Consider the following 20213-nt stretch of genomic DNA (forward strand, 5'->3'; position numbering starts at 1 on the left):
TGGAATCGGTGAATGGCTTAACTCTCTCTGAAGCCATGACTTCCTTTCCAAATTCCTCAAGGCAGTGCCACAGAAGGTTCCATAGACAAAAGCCTAATGGAATAGCATCTTCCAAGCTCAGAGATGGAAAAAGTAGCCAATAAGAGTGTATATGGTAAAAGAAACTTCCGCTTTTCATCAGTATTCTTCTCTTATCTTTTCCATACAAATACAAATACTCCAAGTTCATGATATGGACCAATTTGCCCACAGCAGCAAATAACTGAATTTTAGTGTCACAATAGTTTGGAGTTCAGGAGTTTGAAAAGGCATGGGAATTTTTCACTAGTTTTAGTTCAAAGCAACAGAGCACAATTTCCTTATTTCTTTGCTCATCACTAATCTTCTCCAGGACCCGCAACAGAAAGTCCACAACACCATTGTAAGGAATTTGTATAGTGGAATTAGGGTAAACATGCTCCTGTTAGCTCACTTGATTTGGCCTGCTACTGAAGGAGAAATATCGGCAATATTCAGACTCTAGGATATCCTCCAGGTAGCAAAAACTTAGTGGTGAAGCTGCAGGAAAGAAAAGGGGGGGGGGAGGAATTAAGGGTATTCCCTAGATAGGCTTGATAAGTGCCACTGCTGCCTGGAGATAAAAGAACCCCCTGCCAAACGCTTTCATCAATATCAGTATTTGCTGCAAGCTTTTCCACATCTGAAAACATGCAGATAAGGCATACAACAGCAGGAAAACATTAAAACCACACGCTTGGGCTTACAAAGCCTCTTCTATGTATATATACATCAAACTCAGAACGGACAAGCCATCTGGGAAAACTAAGGTCAAGTAGGAAACCTTGAGCAGCAGCAGAATGGCACAATCAGAAGCTTTTTATGAGATCTTCACAAAGGAGGAACTTAAATGAACAAAACAGTTTTCCTGGCTACAACACCATTTGCAATCCAGCATCCTTGCCTTCTTGAGAATTGATGCACACCCATATTCCCTATGTAGCATAGTTTATTCGCCTGGAAAACAACCTACCTTTTCCAGAAGATTTCTAAAGGAATCCACACAATGGTATTCTGATATAATGGATCTGTTGGACACTGTGAGAATAAGATGCTGAGCTAGCAGAAGAATGGAAAGGGAAAGATAATGCTGTCAGGCCCTTCTTCATGTGTCTCCTCCACAAGAGGTCCAGAGGGTGGTGACACAAGAACAGGCCTTTTCTGTGGTGGCTCCCCATTTGTGGAATGCTCCAGCCAGGGAGGCTCATCTGGCATCCTCATTACATATCTTTAGGGCCCAGGCAAAAATGTTTTTCTATAACCAGGCCTTTGGCTGATTAAACATTCTATGGCTTTTAAAAAGTGTCTTTTTTTTGGGGGGGTGTTATTTTGTTTGTTCTTGCTCTTGTTTCATTATGCATTTTGTATTTTTATGTTGTGAACCACGCCATGGTCTTCAGATGGTATACAAATTTAATAAATAATAAATGAACACAAATTCTATAGCTTGAACCTAAGACTAATTTCACAGGAATGTGGAACTATCTGCCACTGGAGATGCTTGCTCCCATTTCCCCTCAAAACCTAATGAAGAAGTTTAAGCAAACTGACAGCTTGCCTGCTGAAATTTGAGGCATTGGTCCCTGTTGCTTGGAATATTTTTATGGTGCTTGTCTTACTTTAATTATTTGTTTTATTGTGTTCCTGTTTTTACTATATGATTACTACATGAGCCACTCAGAGCATTTCCTCAGATGTGGAAAGACAGGATAGAAATATCTTTCACAAATAAACACTTGATCAAGGTGACTAGCTACTAGCCATGATGACTATGTTCTACCTCCAGCTGATGGGACTTACAAGCGGGGAGAGGCCTGGGCCACCTAAGTCCTGCCTGTGGGCTTCCCATAGAGGCATCTAGCTGGCCATTTTAAGAACAGTATGCTGGACTAGATGGGTCTGATCCAGAAGCCAGGCTCTTATATTCTTACAATGAATTACCTTGTTTAAAGCTTTGAACTAGAGCTCAAGTTCCGTCACAGGCAGCCTCGATAAGCAGAGGAAAACAGCTGTTGGGGCGCATGAGTATAATAAGTGAGCTCCCAAAGTCATGACCATTACCATGTCAGTTCTCTCTCACAACAGCCACCAAATCATCCAGGAGGGTTGTAAGCAGAAACTCTCTCCCCCATGCCCCACCTCTAAAAATCCCTACTTGACATAGAATGTTGTAGGGAAGACAATACTAGGAAGGGGGAGGCTTGCCTACAAAATTTTCGTGGAGGGTCTAACAAAGCCTGGCCTTTTCTCTCTCCTTAATAAATTACTTTTATGGCATTGTCCCTTTCTGCATTTATTGTGTGCTATGAGAAACTAAGATTCTCTGGCAACAGCTCTCTGACAAGGGGAAGTGTATGACAGCATTGGGCACTATCAGAAGGGCTGTCCCACGGAGGATGGAGCAAGCATGTTTACTCCTGCCCCAGAGGGTAGGACTCAAACCAATGGCTTCAAGTTACAAGAAAGGAGATTCCTACTAAACACCAGGAAGAACTCTCTGACAATCAAGAACTGTTCAATAGTGAAACGGTCCCCCTCGGGAGATTGTGAACTCTCCTTCCTTGGAGGTTTTAAGAAGAGGTTGGATGGCTAACTGTCTTGGATGTTTTAGTTGAAACTCCTGCATTGCAGGGGCTTGGACTTGATGACCCTTGGGGTCGCTTCTAACTCTACAATTCTATAGAAACAGAGGGGACCACGAGCATCATCTAGTCCAACCCCCTGCAATGCAGGAATATTTAGCCCAACATGGAGCTTGAACACATGACTCTGAGATGAAGAGTCTCATGCTCTACAGCAGGCATAGGCAAACTCAGCCCTCCAGATGTTTTTTTAAGACTACAATTCCCATCATCCCTGACCACCGGTCATGCTGGCTAAGGATGATGGGAGTTGTAGTCCAAAATCATATGGAGGGCCAAGTTTGCCTACGCCTGCTCTACAGACTGAACCATCCCAATTTGAATGATTCAGTCTTTCCAGACAGAGCCCTATTGCTTTGATCTCCTCCTTGTTTCCTCTCACTCAGTCATTGCAGGATCAATCCAGACACCGATGAAAAGGAATCCACCATGATAACTCTCATTAAGCTTATATAGCAAATCCCTCCCTCTTTTCTGGGATGCAGCCTGTGCCTGTGGGTGGGTGCGCCAGGTAGCAGTAGTTCCACTCCTCTGAAATTTGTTGTTTTAATCCATTTTTAAACTCATGTAACTTTATGCACAAGGGACAAGGACGTCAGTTGCTTAACCAAACCTTAGCCATAACACCTGAATAGCTCTCAGGAAGTCTGCTGGCCCTAAAGCGCTTTTGCAGAAATGCAATTCTCCAAGGCAACCTTTCATCTTCAGGACAGCCCAAGAAAGGGACGAGGTCTTCATGAATCCAAAACAGAGTCCTATAATTTGAAGGCATGGGCTAAAGGTTGACGAACCAGCTCCATTTTTTCTCATTTCTCTATTTTAGTGTCACAGAGGGGGCAATCTCCCCCCTCCCCAGTGTGTTAAAGCCTTCCTCTCCTCTCTTGTCATTACTGCCACTGAAGAGGCATTTTATCACTTGCAGGTGCAGCTGCTTTGTGGCAACCTGCTGTGCTCAGAGGAGGCCCGCACATTTGATCTGCATTAGGCCTGATGCAGCAGGGCACTGGACACAAATAGCCTGTCAGGGGATGGTATCCAGGGCCAGGGCTTTTCATCCTCAACTCTTTTTTCAGGAGCTCATGTGAAATCTGCTGTTTGTCTTTCACACGGGGCCTCCAAGATCAATCCTCAACTTACCAGCCTGTGCTGATTCAACCTTACAACACTGGTGCCACCTAGGAAAGGATGAGCAGCTTGTTCAACTTCAGAAATCTATCTAGAGAGCTAAAAGGGCCTCACAGCAACCCTGAATTTTGTGACTGACGCAAGCAAAACACACTACAGACTACAGAGGTTATGTTTTTGCTTCCAAATTTAGTGGCACTAAGCAGGGAGGAGATTTGTTGTATTTATTTGACAGTAACAGAAAAACCTGTTTTTTATGGGCTGCCTTAGCTGTTGAGATTGTTTAGAAGCCTCTCGCTCTCCCCGCCCCCCCAGCTCTCTCTCCCTCTCCCCCCCCCCACAGCTTCTTTCCTTTGCTCCTTTAAGAACATTTGCTATTTAAACACTTCAACATACCACGAGGACAAGAAACTTGTGGTTTTGAGTGAGGCACATTTACCTAACAGACCTCTTGCTTCTACTTGGGTTGGCGTAGGGCAAATGGAAACCCATGTATGCGCAAATGCTGTCATTCCTGCTGTTTCCTTTCCTCCTATCCTCTTTCCATTCCCGCTGTCAATGTTTACACTGCAACCGCCTCACAACAGGTCTCAATAATAATGAGTCTATCCTTGTTTCAAACCAAGTCTGGAAGCGGGGGAAACGACAGTATCTCTTTTACTTAAACTTCAACTAAGCTGTCTGTTTCATGGGATTCTCTTTCATAACTCTCCACCTTCGAAGCAACAGCTACTGTTTCCTCTCCTCCTCACCCACCAAGAAACAAAATCTCTGAAGCCAATCCAAGCAGCAGCTTCATTAGAAGGACTCCGATTCTAGCAAAGGACACTAGCAGATGTAGTCCTCTCTGTGACTTTTCAGGTTATCGAAACAAAACTCAGCGTAAGAGTTCTACTCACCCCTCTTCTGCATAAAAATGAAGAGGTCATCCAAGAACTTCTTCCGTTCAGGATCACCATCCAGTTCATACAACTGGGGAATAAAGCAAGTAGATTATAATTCATGCTGGGTTGGGTTTGGAAAAAAACAAGGCAACCCAGACATATGGTGAATTTGGGCTGCATCTTTGGACCTTGAAATCTAGTTTGTTGGATTCTCTTCCAGCTGCAGAACCATACCAGGGATTAACACATTCTTCACTGCAATGGGCTGCATTGAGCACTACTGTTTGTGTAACAGGACTACCCCTTCCTCTTATCCTCCCCTGAAGCCCACCCCACCAGTGCCCCCTCAAATTCTGCTCCAAACAGATTTTGGGGTGCATGGGGAGCTACAGTGGGGAGGAGAGGATAAAGTCTTGTGTGAGTGAAAGCAGGCTCGACGCAGCATCAGATGCACCCTAAAGAATGCAACTCAAATGTTGTTTTCCCACTAGGCTCAAATGTACACTCAAACTCAAGTCATTGTACTGACCTTGGCGAAGTCTCGAGATACCTCTCTTCCTCTGCTGCCATCAGCTTCTTCGTTCCAGCTCAGGCTCCCATTCTAAAGAAGAAAATGAACAAAGAGGCAGTGATTAAAAGGTAGAACGCTAATGGGTTATTTACAACAGAGGAAGCATTTAGGTCAAGAAACAGGAAATCCTAACTGCTACAGCCACCTTCTGTGGGTCAACATCAGCAAGAACTAAGAGTTGAATTCAGAGAAGACCTCCCCCTGCTCAAGGAAGGGCGATTTCTGACTCTGTTCTGGAACAGTGCATATGAAAAGCAACTGTTTTTTTTCAATTTGCACAAACTCTTTTCAAGCCCTTTACATGGCCTGCTTGTGTATATGGGTTACACGCCCCCCCCCCACTGTAATGGAACCACAAGACATGGCATGTGCACCTTGCTTCAGCCCTATATTTAACATCTTACGTTCAAGCAAACCCCTGAACACCCTTTAACATGTACCCACTTTGTGATTATGTGAACCTTTTAACTTCATGGGACTGAGGTGCAATTGCCCTCCCACTAGGACCTGCTCCCACTGCAGACATGTTTCAATGAGAAACTCATCATCCCAAGGAGTTGCCAGAGGAGGAAGAAGTGGCCAAGCAGTATTTGCTTCTAATGGTTGTGGGAACGGAAGGACAAATTCTGCTGCCATCTGAACTGCAAACACCACAGTGTAAAAGGTAGCCTGGGCAACAGACAAAAAGCGAACCGGGGGGAGGTCAAACACCACCGGCTGGTTCAGATCACCCACCCACCATCTGGTGGTGAGCACATAGGATCTTAAATCAGATAAAAAGCTACTGAATTCACGAAGGGAATTCCAAACAAAAACAGTTTTTAATTAGAGCCACTTTAGTGTCTACAGTCTTAGTGTCATCTGGTAGTGACACATACACTGAATTACCAAGATGAATAGTCCCTGTCAGAGTCAGGCAAAGCTACATTCTCCCTTTCGAAACAGCAGCAGGCTGCCCTAATGCCTGCTGATTTAGTTTGAGCCAGTAATTCCTGCTGGAAAGTCAATTATCCGGTGAGCCCCATCAGCTGAAAGATATTTAATGGAGGATTATTGCCACTTCTGTTATGTCAGCTGTTTATCACAGCACACTGCTTTCCCAGCCCTTCTTCAGAAAGAGCTCAGAAAAGAAGCTTTGTATATATGGAAGGATGACCACTCATCTACCCTTTGTACAGAAATCATCTGCAGAAATCATGCACACCTTTCTTCCACGCTCATCTGCACCATCGGTCAACAGATGCTCCAAAACGTACTGGTAAGCAAGTAGTTTACGGCTACCACCACCCTGTGAGGACTGTTTGACACACAAGCTGGAGGAAGATCCCCCACCCCCAGCCCAAAATAAACAGGAGCTGAATTGTTCCTTCATTTGTGGACTGTTGGCATCCGTCTGTCTTGAGAGACAATGGGAGTGCACCTACAGGGGTGAATTCAAACCACTGCATTAGCAGCATCAAAGTAACCTCCCCTGGACACAATCCTGTGCAGTTAGTATGAAGGTCCCAGACTACAGATCAGGACTTTAAACATAAACGTCTAAAACTGATCAGCAGAGATGCACGAAGACATAGTCAAAGGCAGTCAACGAATGCTCATATTTTACTGGTAAAGAACACAGAGGCAGAGAAAGCCTCGTTCACATCTCACCATATTTTAGTGTGCCATCTGAAGGCAGCCACTGAATTAAAACCTGCTTTTCTTGTAAAAAGTGGGGGAGAGAAAGAATGGGGGGAAATACTTGTCTTGGGTTAAAGGTATGATGCAACTGGGCGTCCATTAATTTTTTTGTATTGTTAATGTATTTATTGCAACAAATTAAAAATATGCATTATTCAAACAGACAGCATGGACATTTACTTTCCATTTCACTAGAGAAAACACTTTTGCTCACTAACACTACGCCTTGTTTCTGTAGAGTTCTGGGCACTTAGCCCAGAATCCAGCACATCCAATGTATTAGTAGCACTTGTCCTTAAATAAGTGATCTTACTTAGTGTCCTTATGTATATTGAGAGCCAAGAAGAAATATATGAATTTTATAACGGCACCCCTTATTACTAAGCAGAAACAACTGTGCAGTGGCAAAAGGGTTGTGAACAGCATAACCAGAGGCTTTAGTTCATGCTCCTCAGTAATATAAACGTTCCATTTGGTTGCAAACAACTATTTTGAATTGTTACAGCAACCACAGTTATATGATTCTACGCACTCATATTCAAGGAATTCATGAATCACAAAAAATGGAAACTTTATTTATAGCATACCAATACACCAATCCACTCTGACTTTCAGCAGGTGGGAAGGCTTCAGGGCAAGACATGGCTGCTTGCTCTTTCCCATGACTGGCAGAAGGAAAATATATAGATGTATGAAATAGTGAAAAAGCAGAATTATACAGAGAGAGTTGTCAGACAAACTTGCTTCATTTACCTAAATCGTACAAGTTGCAGAATTTACTTAATGGTATAGAATTGGGAGTATTTGGAATTATATTAATCATAGAGTTGGAAGGGATCCCCTGAGGATTCATCTAGTCCAACCCCCTGCAGTGAGGGAACCTCAACTAAAGTATAAAAGACAGGTGGCCATCTAACCTCTGCTTAAAAACCTCTAACAAAGGAGAGTCCACCACCTTCTGAGAGTGCTCATGCTACCTTCGAACGGCTCTTACCCTCGGAAAGCTCCTCCTAAAGCTTTCCCTTGCCTGTATAAAATGAAACACAATACAACATGATCACTTCCTCCCAAGTTTCAGAGTACTTCCACTTAGTCAATCAGTTCTTCTCTGTTGGTGAGAAGCAGGTCCAAGATGGATGATCCCCTTGTTGTTTCTCCCACTTTCTGGGAAATGAAACTGTTGGCAAAGCAATGGAAAATTTTGTTCGACCTTACATTCTTGGCAGAGTTTGAGTTCCAACAGATATAGGGGAAGTAGAAGTCTCCTATGACAACTATATTGCTCCTTTGTGAATGTCTGGTAATCTGTTGGAGGAAGGCATCATCTAAGTCTTCAGTCTGGCTTGGAAGTCTATAGCAGACACCCACAGTAAGGTCACTGTTGTTTCCCTCTCCTACCATTTTTATCCATATATTCTCAATCTGTCTTCTATGGATCTGTTCACAAGTGGACACTTCCTTTACACACAATGTTACTCCTCCTCCCTACTTGCTTGGTCTATTCGTTTTGAATAGATTATACCCCTCAACTTCTACATTCCATTCATGAGTCTCATCCCACCAGGTTTCAGTAATACTTATTAGGTCATATTTGCCATTCTGTATTAAGAGCTCTAATTTGTCTTGCTTGTTCCCCATGCTCTGTGCATTAGTACAGACAACTGAAACCAATAGTCTCTCTAGCTGCTTCTTTATTGTAGTTTCTTGCCCTCTGACACGTTTTAGGAGTACCACCTCAGTTTCCTGTGCATCAATGAAGCTATTATCTCCAGAACCAGGTATTCTTCTGTCATCTGTAATGTTGTCTCCCTCCCTCTCAAGATCTAGTTTAAAGCTCACCTGATCAGGTTTGTGAGACTCTTAGCAAACATATTCTTGCTACCCCCTGTGGGGTGCAGCCCATCTCTTGCCAGAGGTCCCTCCTCAAGGAACTGGAGATCATGATCCAAGAAGCCAAACCTTCCTGATGACACCACCTACACAGTCAGTGGTTTACCTCCAGTACTTTCCTCTTCCTTCCTGGGCCATGACCTTCAACAGGAAGGAGTGATGAAAAGACCACCTGTGCCCCAAGGCTCTACAGCTTCTGCCCAGAGTCTCATCGTCCCTAGCTGGAAGGCTGTCTGTGGCAGTATTGTTTGTATCCACATGAATCAGAAGGAGCGGTTGTGGTCAGGGGGCTTTATAAGACTCGGCAACTTCTCTGTCACATCGTGAATCTTTGCACCTGGAAGATAGCACACCCCCTGGGACATCCTGTTTCCTTCACACACTATTGCCTTTTTCCTCCTCAGCAGGGCGTCACTTAGCACCACCACAAGTTTCTTCCTCCTCGGGGGAATGGCAGGAATCGTTCTATACAGTGTGCCTTCTAAAGGCTCCTTGGAATGTTCTAAGGTCTGCAACTGCTGTTGAGTCTTCCCCTCTTGTATATTGGAGCTTAGCTGGATATTATTGGGATAGGTTACAAAGCCAGGAGCCTAATGGCTCAAGTACTTGCTGCTACTTCCTCTCGGCTTGTCTTCTTCAGACTGTAATTCTCTTTCTCAGAGTTCATTTCCTTGAAAGGTAGCAAGTGGGTTATCATCATACTCATCCACATCTGAAGGGTTAAGGTCAAGAATAAAAATGACTCCTCCAAGTCCATCTCCTCCAGTCTCTTCGTCTTCTGGGGGGTGGCAGGAATCATTCTGTGCACTGTACATTTCACAGCCACTTTGGTATATTCTGAGGTCGGCAACTGCTGTCCTAGCTCCTCAGGCCCAGAATCGCTATCTGAGATGAGAGCATGAAATTGCTTTTGCAGCTCCAATGACATAGCATGGACCCTGACAGTCCTACTTGTGCGTGTCATGTTCCTCCAGGGGGCTGTCTCTTGCAATGGGCAATCTTTCTCCTCTGTAGTGGCACCCCACCTGTGCTGCTGTTCCAGCACAGTCCACTCAGCTCTATCAAGAAACTATGCGTCTTGTCCTACAGCTCAAAGTGTGACTAGGTGGGCCTCAAGTTGCTATACCTTCTCTTCCAGCAAGGCAACCAGTTTGCACTTGCTACAAGTATATTTACATGTTCTCCAGACAAATATGGCACAGGTGCTGCAGGTCACTGCAGCAGCTCTCTCACCCTTCATGTTTCTTGGTCATTTGCACAACATGAGACATCTTAATATTTATTATTACAGTGGTACCTCGCAAGACGAACGCCTCGTAAGACGAAAAACTCGCAAGACGAAAGAGTTTTTCGTTTTTTGAGTTGCTTCGCAAGACGAATTTCCTTATGGGCTTGCTTCGCAAGACGAAAACGTCTTGCAAGTTTGTTTCCTTTTTCTTAAAACCGTTAATACCCAGGGTGCATTTAGGGGGTGCAGTTGCGACTTGACTTCGAGGAGCAACTCATAGCACGCGGTGTGGTAGCCTTTTTTGAGGTTTTTGAAGACTTTGGTGATTTTTGAAGCTTTTCCAAAATCCGTGCTTCGCAAGACGAAAAATTTGCAAGACGAAAAAACTCGCAGAACGAATTAATTTCGTCTTGCGAGGCACCACTGTATTAATAATACACAGAATACAAAAAGCCTTGGCACTAACCAAGTAAAAAAGGTCATACACTCCTTCTCCAGACACACAAACAAAAGCTTCTGGACTTCCTCTCCCAACTGATTCACCCTAGCAGTCATTTCCCCTGCCTGCCTCAAGCAACTGAGCAGGTAACTGAACTCCTGCCTGGCCCTCCACATCTTGTTCCTGCTTAAGTCTTTGCTCCCATCTGATCCTGGACCACTTGCTGCACACCGGCAACTTGTAGTTACTCTAGAAGTTTCTTTTCCTGCATATTTACTAGAATACATACTTGGCTATGGTGCATGCTAGCTATGGCATGTTTTGGATCAACACCAGAAAGGTTTTACAAAGCAGAGGGGTGGTGGTAAATGCTGTGTTCCTTGTGTTCACCTGAAATCTCTAACAGACGTATCACAGATAAGGATTCCTCTCTCTCTCTCTCTCTCTCTCTCTCTCTGTGTGTGTGTGTGTGTGAGAGAGAGAGAGAGAGAGAGAGAGAGAGAGAGAGAAGAAAGAGAGGCAGCTTTAGGCCTTAGGGGCATCCCTAAAACCTGCTGGCGACATTCCCCTTCATCTCTGATCCACAAACACACCTTCTAAGGTTAGTCAGCTATCAAAGCATGCCAGGGAGCTGTTCCTCCCCAGAGATTGCAAGCCTGACTTTACAAAAGCAATTAAGAGCTGCAGCTATTTTAGGATTACTCCCCAGCCACCTGGGACATCTTATTAGAGTGGAATTCAGATGTCCAAAACAATTTCAGTTTCCCTAGTACTGCCCACCCCCAAAGCCACTTAACCCTTTCCTCAAAGACTGAAGTGGAAATTCCTGACACAACGACACTTCTCCATTTCTATTTCTTCAGAAGCCAAACTTGTAAATGGTTGGAGGGCCCCTCCCATGGGGCAGCTTTTCCCACCAAAAGGATGAACCATTTCTTTCATTTATGCACCATGGGCCCTGCCTATGCAGAACTCTAGTCTTCAAAAGGCTGCCTTTTGGCAGGGGATGTAGCAGCACTTAAGATCTCTCACATCAAAGTCCTATGACACCTTCATTCTGGAGGAACATGCCAAGGACCATCAGAGGCATTTATTACCGTTATTGCAATATTTGCTGCTGCAAACCTTATAAAAACTGGTGCAACAGAAAACTGAAGCATAAGACAAAAACGTTTTGCCTAATACTGTGCAACTCTTTCAACAACTGCTGTCAAATGGGCAGCCGCCCTCGGTTCCATTTCTCTGTTGGTGCTTCCCAGAACTGCTTTCTTCCATGCACCCACTCCACTGAACACTTTGCTTCCTATTATTTATTTCACTTGCAGTTAATTTTATCTGTGAGACTTTATATCCTGACCCAGCCTAAAGGTGGGGGGGGGGATCACAACCACCTGAAAAAAAATATAAAAGAAAAATATAAAAATCTAAAGTACGTCGTCCAAATAAAAACTGCACCAAAACCTAAATATAAGGCTGAACTGACAAACTCCAGTCTGGCTTAGCTTCAGCCACCAAATGCCAGCCCAAAGAGCAATGGTTTTGCAGCACCTCCACAAGAAATTCAGGCCATGGAAAAAGGATCCCAGCACTGCTAAGCCTTTACCAACAAGCACCCACACAGGAAAACTTCCAGTGGACTGTGCCCTTTGGGCCCCAATATGATAGAATAGTAATAGAAACACTCAATCTTTCAGAGAGGGAAGTAATTTCAGATATTTGTGCACTAGATTCTTATAAAATCACTCCAAGAGCTCAAAGCAATGTCTACAAAGGCATCTGATATTGCTATATGCCGCACCCAAGCTATTTAGGGCTATAAATGTCAGAAACAAACTTAAGAGCAGAAAGGCTGCAAACTGCAACCCTGCAGTTGCTTCAGTTGCTGTAATGCGTTTCACCCTGTCAAAGAAGTGCCATGGCATTTAATGCGGAACAACCTGACACTAGTCTTAGAATCATAGAATCGTAGAGTCATCTAGTTCAACCCCCTGCAATGCAGGAATCTTAACTAAAGCATCTATGATAGATGGCAACCCAACATCTGCTTAAAAACCTCCAAGGGAGAAGAGTCCACAATCTCCTGAGGGAGACCGTTCCACTGTCAAACAGCTCTGTCAGAAAGTTCTTCCTGATGTTTAGTTGGAATCTCCTTTATTGTAACTTGAAGCCATTGGTTTGAGTCCTACCCTCCAGAGCAGGAGAAAACAAAGTTGTTCCCTCTTCCATGTGACAGGCAACCCTTGATATATTTGAAGATGGTTATCATACCTCCTCTCAGTCTCCTCTTTTCCAGGCTAAACATACCCAGCTCCTTCAACCATTCCTCGTAAGGCTTGGTTTCCAGACCCTTGATCCTCTTGGTTGCCCTCCTCTGCACCCGTTCCAGTTTGTCAACATCCTTCTTAAATTGTGGTGCCCAGAATTGGGCACAGTATTCCAGGTGGGGTCTGACCAAGGAATAATAGAGTGGAACTATTGCTTCCCTTGATCTGGACATTATACTTCTGTTGATGCAGCCTAGAACAGCATTAGCTTTTTTTTGCTGCTGCATCACATGGTTGACTCATGTTAAGCTTGTGGTCCACCTTGTTCTACATGAGCAAATCTCACATACAGATTGCTGCTGTAGCCTAGTCTCAAGGCCCTCAAGTACAAATCACAATGGCTGAACCAGAATCTCCGGCAGGGAAAGGCCAAAGCCTTCTCCAATCATCAGCCTGAATTTGTGAGGATTGTTCTTACCACTGAGAGGTTATGGGAGCAGCAGTGAATGTAGGACCATTTGAAAATGTGAATGCCGTGAAAATTAAGAGGTTCAGCCATATCTGACGATGGCTCTTCAAATCACAGACTAACCATCTTCATTATTTTAGTCCTCTTTGATTTGTAACCCCCCCTTTTCTATTCTATTTATTTAGAAAATAGCAAGGCTTGAATATCTAAAGTGGTGGATTCTCCAGGAATAAGCACTCATTTTGAGACAAGGAAAGGTTGACCAAGGATCTGTTCTGGTTTTGCCCACCAGCTTTGCCACACACACAGAGAAGTGAGAGAGGTGGTAGTGGTGGTGGGGAATGATCTGAAGATTATTGGAGAAGCAGAGGAAATTCCTTCTGTGGGTGGAGAGAGGAGCCCTCGGAAGTGAACCAGATGCTGTTAAAAAGAAAAATTGTTGTAGTACAACACTCTGATAAGATCAGGTTTACTATCCTGTGCTGGAAGCTCTTAAGCACTAGCAGAGAAGAATGCTGTAGTAATTCTCCCACACATACACCGCCCCCCAATGTACACCTTTCTATTGCCTGTTATACTTTGCATGAGCTGCCTTGAGTCCCTTTCTGGGGAAAGGGCAGAGGATAAAGAAATAAGTATAATAATAAGAGCTGGGAAATCCTACAACCCCCCCCCCACTAGCAAATGGTGTGAAAGCTCCTGTGGCTTTCTAAATGCTTGAGAAACATGAAACCAATCAAGGTTAGGTATGACAAAAAAGGAAATACACTAAATTCTGCATGTGTAGTTGACCAGTTGACTCTTTCGTTAGACTTCCTTAACAACTTTAAAATCCATGGTTAGGCAACACCCCAGTTGGGACCAACCAAAATGTCACAAAAGTGTGGCAAGCTGCTTAGTTCTCCAGAACTCTTCAACACACAAGTTACCCAGAGTGGGCAGGTCAGCAGTGGGGGCAATAAATACTAGGTTTACGCTGTAACCATGAGCTCAGCTTAGAGACCCATTTTCAAAATGAAGCCTGCAGGCTGACTAAGTCCCTCCCAGATGCTACACATATCAGATTACACACCTATGATAAAACCATGCAAACTAGACACTCGTAGGAAAGACCCATTTAACCAGCTGGAACAAAAATGTCTCCAGTTGTTTCTGGAAAGTGCAGACAGTGGATGCCTGTCTTATTTTGACAGGAATACTATTCCACAGAAAAGCCCTGCTCCAGGTTACTGTGGAGCAGGATTCTGAAATCTTTGGAACTTGCACGAGAAACTGTCCTGCGACGGCAACTATCCCCTGCGCATTTACGGGATAAGGCAGCCTCTCAAGTAACCTGGTCCTGAGCTGTAAAGGGCCTTATATGTTGGTACCAACACTTTGAACTTTGCCCAGTAGCAGATTAGCAACCAGCACAAATCCTGCAAGCAGGCTGAGGTTATTTTGCCCCCCGCCCCAGCAACCTAGTCATTTGGCTTTGCACTAGCTGCACCTTCCAACTCAGCCAAAGGCTGCCCCACACATGGTGCATTGTAGTAATCCAACCAAGAGGTTAGCAATGCATGGACAACTGTGCTCAAGCTATCCCAATCCAAGATTGACCGTAGTGATCTTACCAATTGAAGGCCGTAAAAGGCACTCCTAGCCACCAAGAACGCCTGTGCATTCAGCAACAGAGCTGGATCCAGAAGCACCTCTTAACTACGCACTTACTCCTTCAGGGAGAGAGCAACCCCATCCAGCACAGGAATCTGAATTACTTCCTAAGACCTGGGAACCACTCACCTACAGAGTATCCATCCTGCCAGGATCCAGAAGTAGTTCATTAGACCTTATCCATCCCACTACTGCATCCAGACACCAGTTTGATCAGACATCTTTGCACACACACCCCTCACTTTCCACAGCAACCGCTACAAAACTGAATCTAGGATGTAGTTCAGAAGACAGAAGCAAAGTTGATTTTCAGGGATTGGGACCACTCATGTCTCTGGGACAGGGCACTTGCCTCTACCCCAGCAGTGCTCCAAGTACCACTGCCTCTATTATTTTCTCTCAACTAAGTAAATAGTTGCTGTGCATCTCCACACTCAATGGCATTCTTGGTTACAATCTGTGCAATTCTTCTAGAAAAAGAGGTGCCGGAACTCACCACGGACACCTTCCTTGTTCTCCTAAAATAGCAAAGGATCCCCCTGAGAGCTGCAGGAACTGAGTTCCAGCTGAAAAAAAGCCCTGGTTGCAATGAAGGCTGGACTTGCTGTCCATCCTTAATACTGGCCACTGGGATAGATGCAGGTGTCCTGTCCCAGAGACAGAAATGGCCCCAGTCACTCAGAATCAACCTTGCTTCTGTCTGCTTAGCTACATTCCAGATGTTTTAGTCACTATACAGTGACAGAACTTTGCAAAGAGTGCAACAAACAAGACAGCAGTTCCTGTCCTAAGCAGATTAAAATTCATATTACAGTGGTACGAATTAAGTGGTACTTAATTCGTTCCAGAGGTCCGTTCTTAACCTGAAACTGTTCTTCACCTGAAGCACCACTTTAGCTAATGGGGCCTCCTGCTGCCGCCGAAGCATGATTTCTGTTCTCATCCTGAAGCAAAGTTCTTAATCTGAAGCACTATTTCTGGGTTAGCGGAATCTGTAACCTGAGGCGTATGTAACCTGAAGCGTATGTAACCCGAGGTACCACTGTATATAAACAAATGGACTTGGGACATCAAGAGAAAATAAATAACAAATTTCAATGCAAGGACATGACTATTTTGAACACTGTCCTAGGAGCATCACATTTTCTCCTCCAGCCATAAATTTATGTGTGTGAGAGCATTCGAATATTTTATGTTCATGGCAGAGATGTTTCAGATTCCAAATTCATCATCAGCATCTAAACTGAGCATTGTGCTGCATGTGCAAGGCTTAAAATAATAATAAACCCATACCATACTGCATTCAGCTTCCGGACTTCAAGACTGTTTCTTCGCTTTTGACCTCAATCTGACACATCTTAAATGGATCTGATGGAGAACTCAAACATCCACAAGTGTACACATATTAAGATAAACTTATCTGCTTGAAAATCTGTGCCACTGTTTCTATGCAACAAAGTCATATAAATGTAAACACAAGCATTTTAAACATGCAGTGGAAGAGTTATGTAACTTGCTGTGAAATATTACCCCAAGTGAACAGAACTTGATGCAATTCTCTCTGCACTTCTTCTTCTCCCTGGTAACCTGAGTAAGTATTCAGCTATGCCTACAACTGGAGAGGGGCCCACACCTCTGCAAGGAACACCCTTCCCCTGCAAAGTTTTCATTTCTCCTCTGCTCAATTGCAGCCGGCCATAATAACCTTCCTACTGTAGCCGACTGAGCCCAGATGGATCTGGGAAGCTTAGGGGAGATAAAAAGCCGAAATGGCTCCCTCTGCTTTCCTTTGGGGATTTGCCAGTCCCTTGACAAGCGGCCAACCCTTCCCTCCTCATTTTGTGCTGACAAGATTCTCACCGCCCCTGTGTCATAAGCTGAGCCAGCTCTTTTGTCTGCAAGGGTGCTCTACAATTATTTACTTGACTGTGGGAGGCTGAATGGAACTCCAAGCAGCCAGGCATCACCACCTGCCTGCCTTCCAGTAGTATTTAGCAACTGAAAACAGGACTTGCCTACAGTGGGATGGAGCTCGAATTTTAAAATGAGTTTGAAGAGCGGGGAAAGTGGCATCATGCCAAAAACACATTTTGGTTCAGAGTGTCAATTTCAAGTGAAGTTACTGCAGCAGAGAGCCATTTTTAGATCAAACATATGTACTGGTCAATGTAAAACACCATTTAAGGAGAACTTGCTAACTATCCGACAGAAGAACGTTACCAAGAGAGATCAAATGATTCCATTTCTTCCACCTGCACAAGGGTAAGCATTTGATGTTGTGGGACTACAATCTCATTAGGCTCTGCCAAGGGTATGGGGTGAGGGGAGCTGGTCTACCAGATGCCTTAAGGAAGCCAGTAGGCAGGGTATGATGGCAAAAACTCTCATCTTTGCCTCCTGATCAACTTCTAAATCAACCTGGAGTTTACATATGACCATCTATGACCAACAGTCAAAGACAGATGTTTCCTGCAAATTTACCTAGCCTTCTTTCAAAGCCAACTAAGCTAGTAGCCATCACTATATCATGTGCCCATGAATGCTCTGGAGCGACTGCCCACCATAGCCTGAAACAGGGTGGGTAGCCTGTGGCTCCTTCAGATATGGGCAGATAACCCCCATTTTCCCTGATGAGTAGCCATGATGGCTGGGGCTGCTGGGAGAGGGAGTACTGTAGGCTGACCAGTCCTGGCTTGTAACACTATCCTCCTTGAGACACATGCCTCATCAGGACTGGATGACTGATAACAAACTCCACGTGGGCTGATTTTGGAGGGCATTCAGGAACTTCGGTTGTAGCTGTGAAAAGTGCTGACCAAACCCAGGCCTTGAAGCATGTTGCTCGACCTGTGGGTCTATTTCCAAGCACAGCTGAAACTGCTCAGTATGTCCATTAAAGTCTTAAGCAAGATGGGCTTAGGAAACGGAAGAGACACCAGCTGTCCACTGAAGTCAGTGAGAGAGATCCTTCTGTGTATCCTGCCACCATCAGAAGCACAGCTGGTGGGCACACAGGGAAAGGCCTACTTGAGTGCAGTGCCCAGATGTGGTTTCCAGATGTGGCTAGAAACTACGTCTCATGAGGCTACATGCTTCACCTGGAGAAGAGGAGACCGAGGTGGTATGTTCAAATAGTTAGAGGGTTGTCCCATGGAAGATGAAGCAAGCTTGTTTTCTCCTGCTCCAGATGGGAGAACCAAACTATTCAAATGACAAGAAAAGAGATGCCGACTAAAGATTAGGAAGAACTTGCTGGCTGTAGGAGCTGCTCAACAGTAGAATGGACTCCCTCAGAAGGTGATGGGCTCTCATTTCTTGGAGGTTTTCAAACAGAGGTTGGCTGGTCCTGTCAAGGACTCTTTAGCTTTAATTCCCACATTGCAGAGTTGGACTAGATGACCCTTGAGGACCCCTTCCAACTCTACAATTCAACGATTCTGTTAAACTTGCTTAGCCCCCTCTCTGTGGACCATCCAATGTAGGCTGAAGACCTTTTCATTTCATTAGTTTTCAGTTTGCCTGATATCTGCTATTTTATTGTTAGAATGTTTTTATTTTAAAGGTATGTATTGTTTTTAACTAGATATGAAAACTCTGTAAAGTAAAATGCCAGAATAAAAATCCTAAAATAAAGCAAGCAAACAAACAAACAAACAAACAAACACACACCTAGCGGTGCAGCAATAAAACTGCTAGCCCATTTACAAAGCTAAGCAGGGTCCAGTATGATTTCAAATTGGATGGGGAACCACGTATTGAGATTCCTGCACTGAAGGGGGTTGTACTAGATTACCCTTGGGGGTCTCTTCCAACTCTACAATTCTATTGTTCTAAGTAAACAAACAGGAATGCAAAGCGTTGGCACCCAGCACTCCCTTCACCATTGGCTATTTATAACATTAAAGGCCAGGAATTTCTGGAATTATTTAGGGACTGCTCTCATTGAACAGCCAGCACAGCACCTTCACATAGCATGACAGAATAGTGACAGAATTCACATCACACTATTTACAATGACACAGATTGCACACCTCTGTCAGGGTCGGCTTATATCGAGCAGGTTGTGATATGGCAGATGGTTATTGTCCAGTAGGATTTCTATACATCAAAAGCTCAACTGAGCTGTGCAGTTTATCTGTGGAGGGCCAATGATCATTTGCCAGACGGCTTGCCACCACCTGACTGACACTCCCCCTGCTCCTTTTGCAGATGTGCTCACTGCAACACCAGTTACTGCTGTTGTGAATGGTCATGGGACTAATCTGTATACATTTCATCCATGCACAGAAATGGCAGAAGCTGAACCTATTGCATGCTATGACCTTTATTGTGTTTTCTTCCCATAGGGGTACACAGATATCTCTCTCTCTCTCTCTCTCTCTCTCTCTCTCTCTCTCTCTGTGTGTGTGTGTGTGTGTGTGTGTGTACACACACACACACACACTTCTGTCATCTCTCTCTCTCACCTGAGGATGACATTTCATCAGGAGCAAGAAATAGACTATACTTCACAAACACTGATGCTACTGCAAAACTGCTCAACTTTAAGGTACCACAGGATGTTTTCCTTTTTTCTTTTGTAAGATAAAGGTAAAGGGACCCCTGACCATTAGGGCCAGTCGTGACCGACTCTGGGGTTGCGGCGCTCATCTCGCTTTATTGGCCGAGGGAGCCGGCGTACAGCTTCTGGGTCATTTGGCCAGCATGACTAAGCCACTTCTGGCGAACCAGAGCAGCGCACGGAAACACCGTTTACCTTCCCGCTGGAGCGGTACCTATTTATCTACTTGCACTTTGACATGCTTTCGAACTGCTAGGTTGGCAGGGGCAGGGACTGAGAAACGGGAGCTCACCCTGTTGCGGGGATTCGAACCGCCGACCTTCTGATTGGCAAGTCCTAGGCTCTGTGGTTTAACCCACAGCGCCACCTGTGTCTTTTGTACTTGCTGTAAAATACCAACATGCTAATTCTCTAGAACCATTTAGAGTAATCACTCCTCAGAAACAAGCAAAGAGGATGTGCTACTAAAGGTCAGTCAACCCCCATGCAAAATGGTTCATGAACACCTAGAGACCAATTTATAATTGACTCAGCAGGCTGGCTGAACTTCTGCCAGTTGCATCACACTGCATGATTTGAATTGCAACACCCGAAAAGCTCTTTGACCACAGAAGAGTCACACATAGCAGTATAGAGTGCCCATTACTCTTCAGCCAACAATACCAAACTGCCAGCATTAGCTGCAAACGGAAACTGTTAAGGGAGCAGGGGAGACCTCCCAGGCTGTGCTCAGAGGGTTCGCCACATTCA

General features: G+C 44.5%; 1 protein-coding gene across 2 annotated transcripts in view; it reads right to left on the reverse strand.

Moving 5' to 3' along the window:
• The window catches only part of ARID3B (AT-rich interaction domain 3B), a 57224-nt gene that overhangs the window by 29037 nt on the left and 7974 nt on the right, over positions 1-20213 (reverse strand). For both annotated transcript variants that reach the window (XM_081876301.1, XM_081876302.1), the window contains exons 3-4: positions 5238-5309; positions 4724-4796 (exon numbers count right to left, since the gene is read on the reverse strand). In XM_081876301.1, the coding sequence (XP_081732427.1) occupies positions 4724-4796; positions 5238-5309 (145 nt within the window). The remainder of the gene's footprint in view (positions 1-4723; positions 4797-5237; positions 5310-20213) is intronic.

The sequence above is a fragment of the Podarcis erhardii genome (genome assembly GCF_964252035.2).
Source record: "Podarcis erhardii genome assembly, chromosome: 9".
Classification (NCBI taxonomy): domain Eukaryota; kingdom Metazoa; phylum Chordata; class Lepidosauria; order Squamata; family Lacertidae; genus Podarcis; species Podarcis erhardii.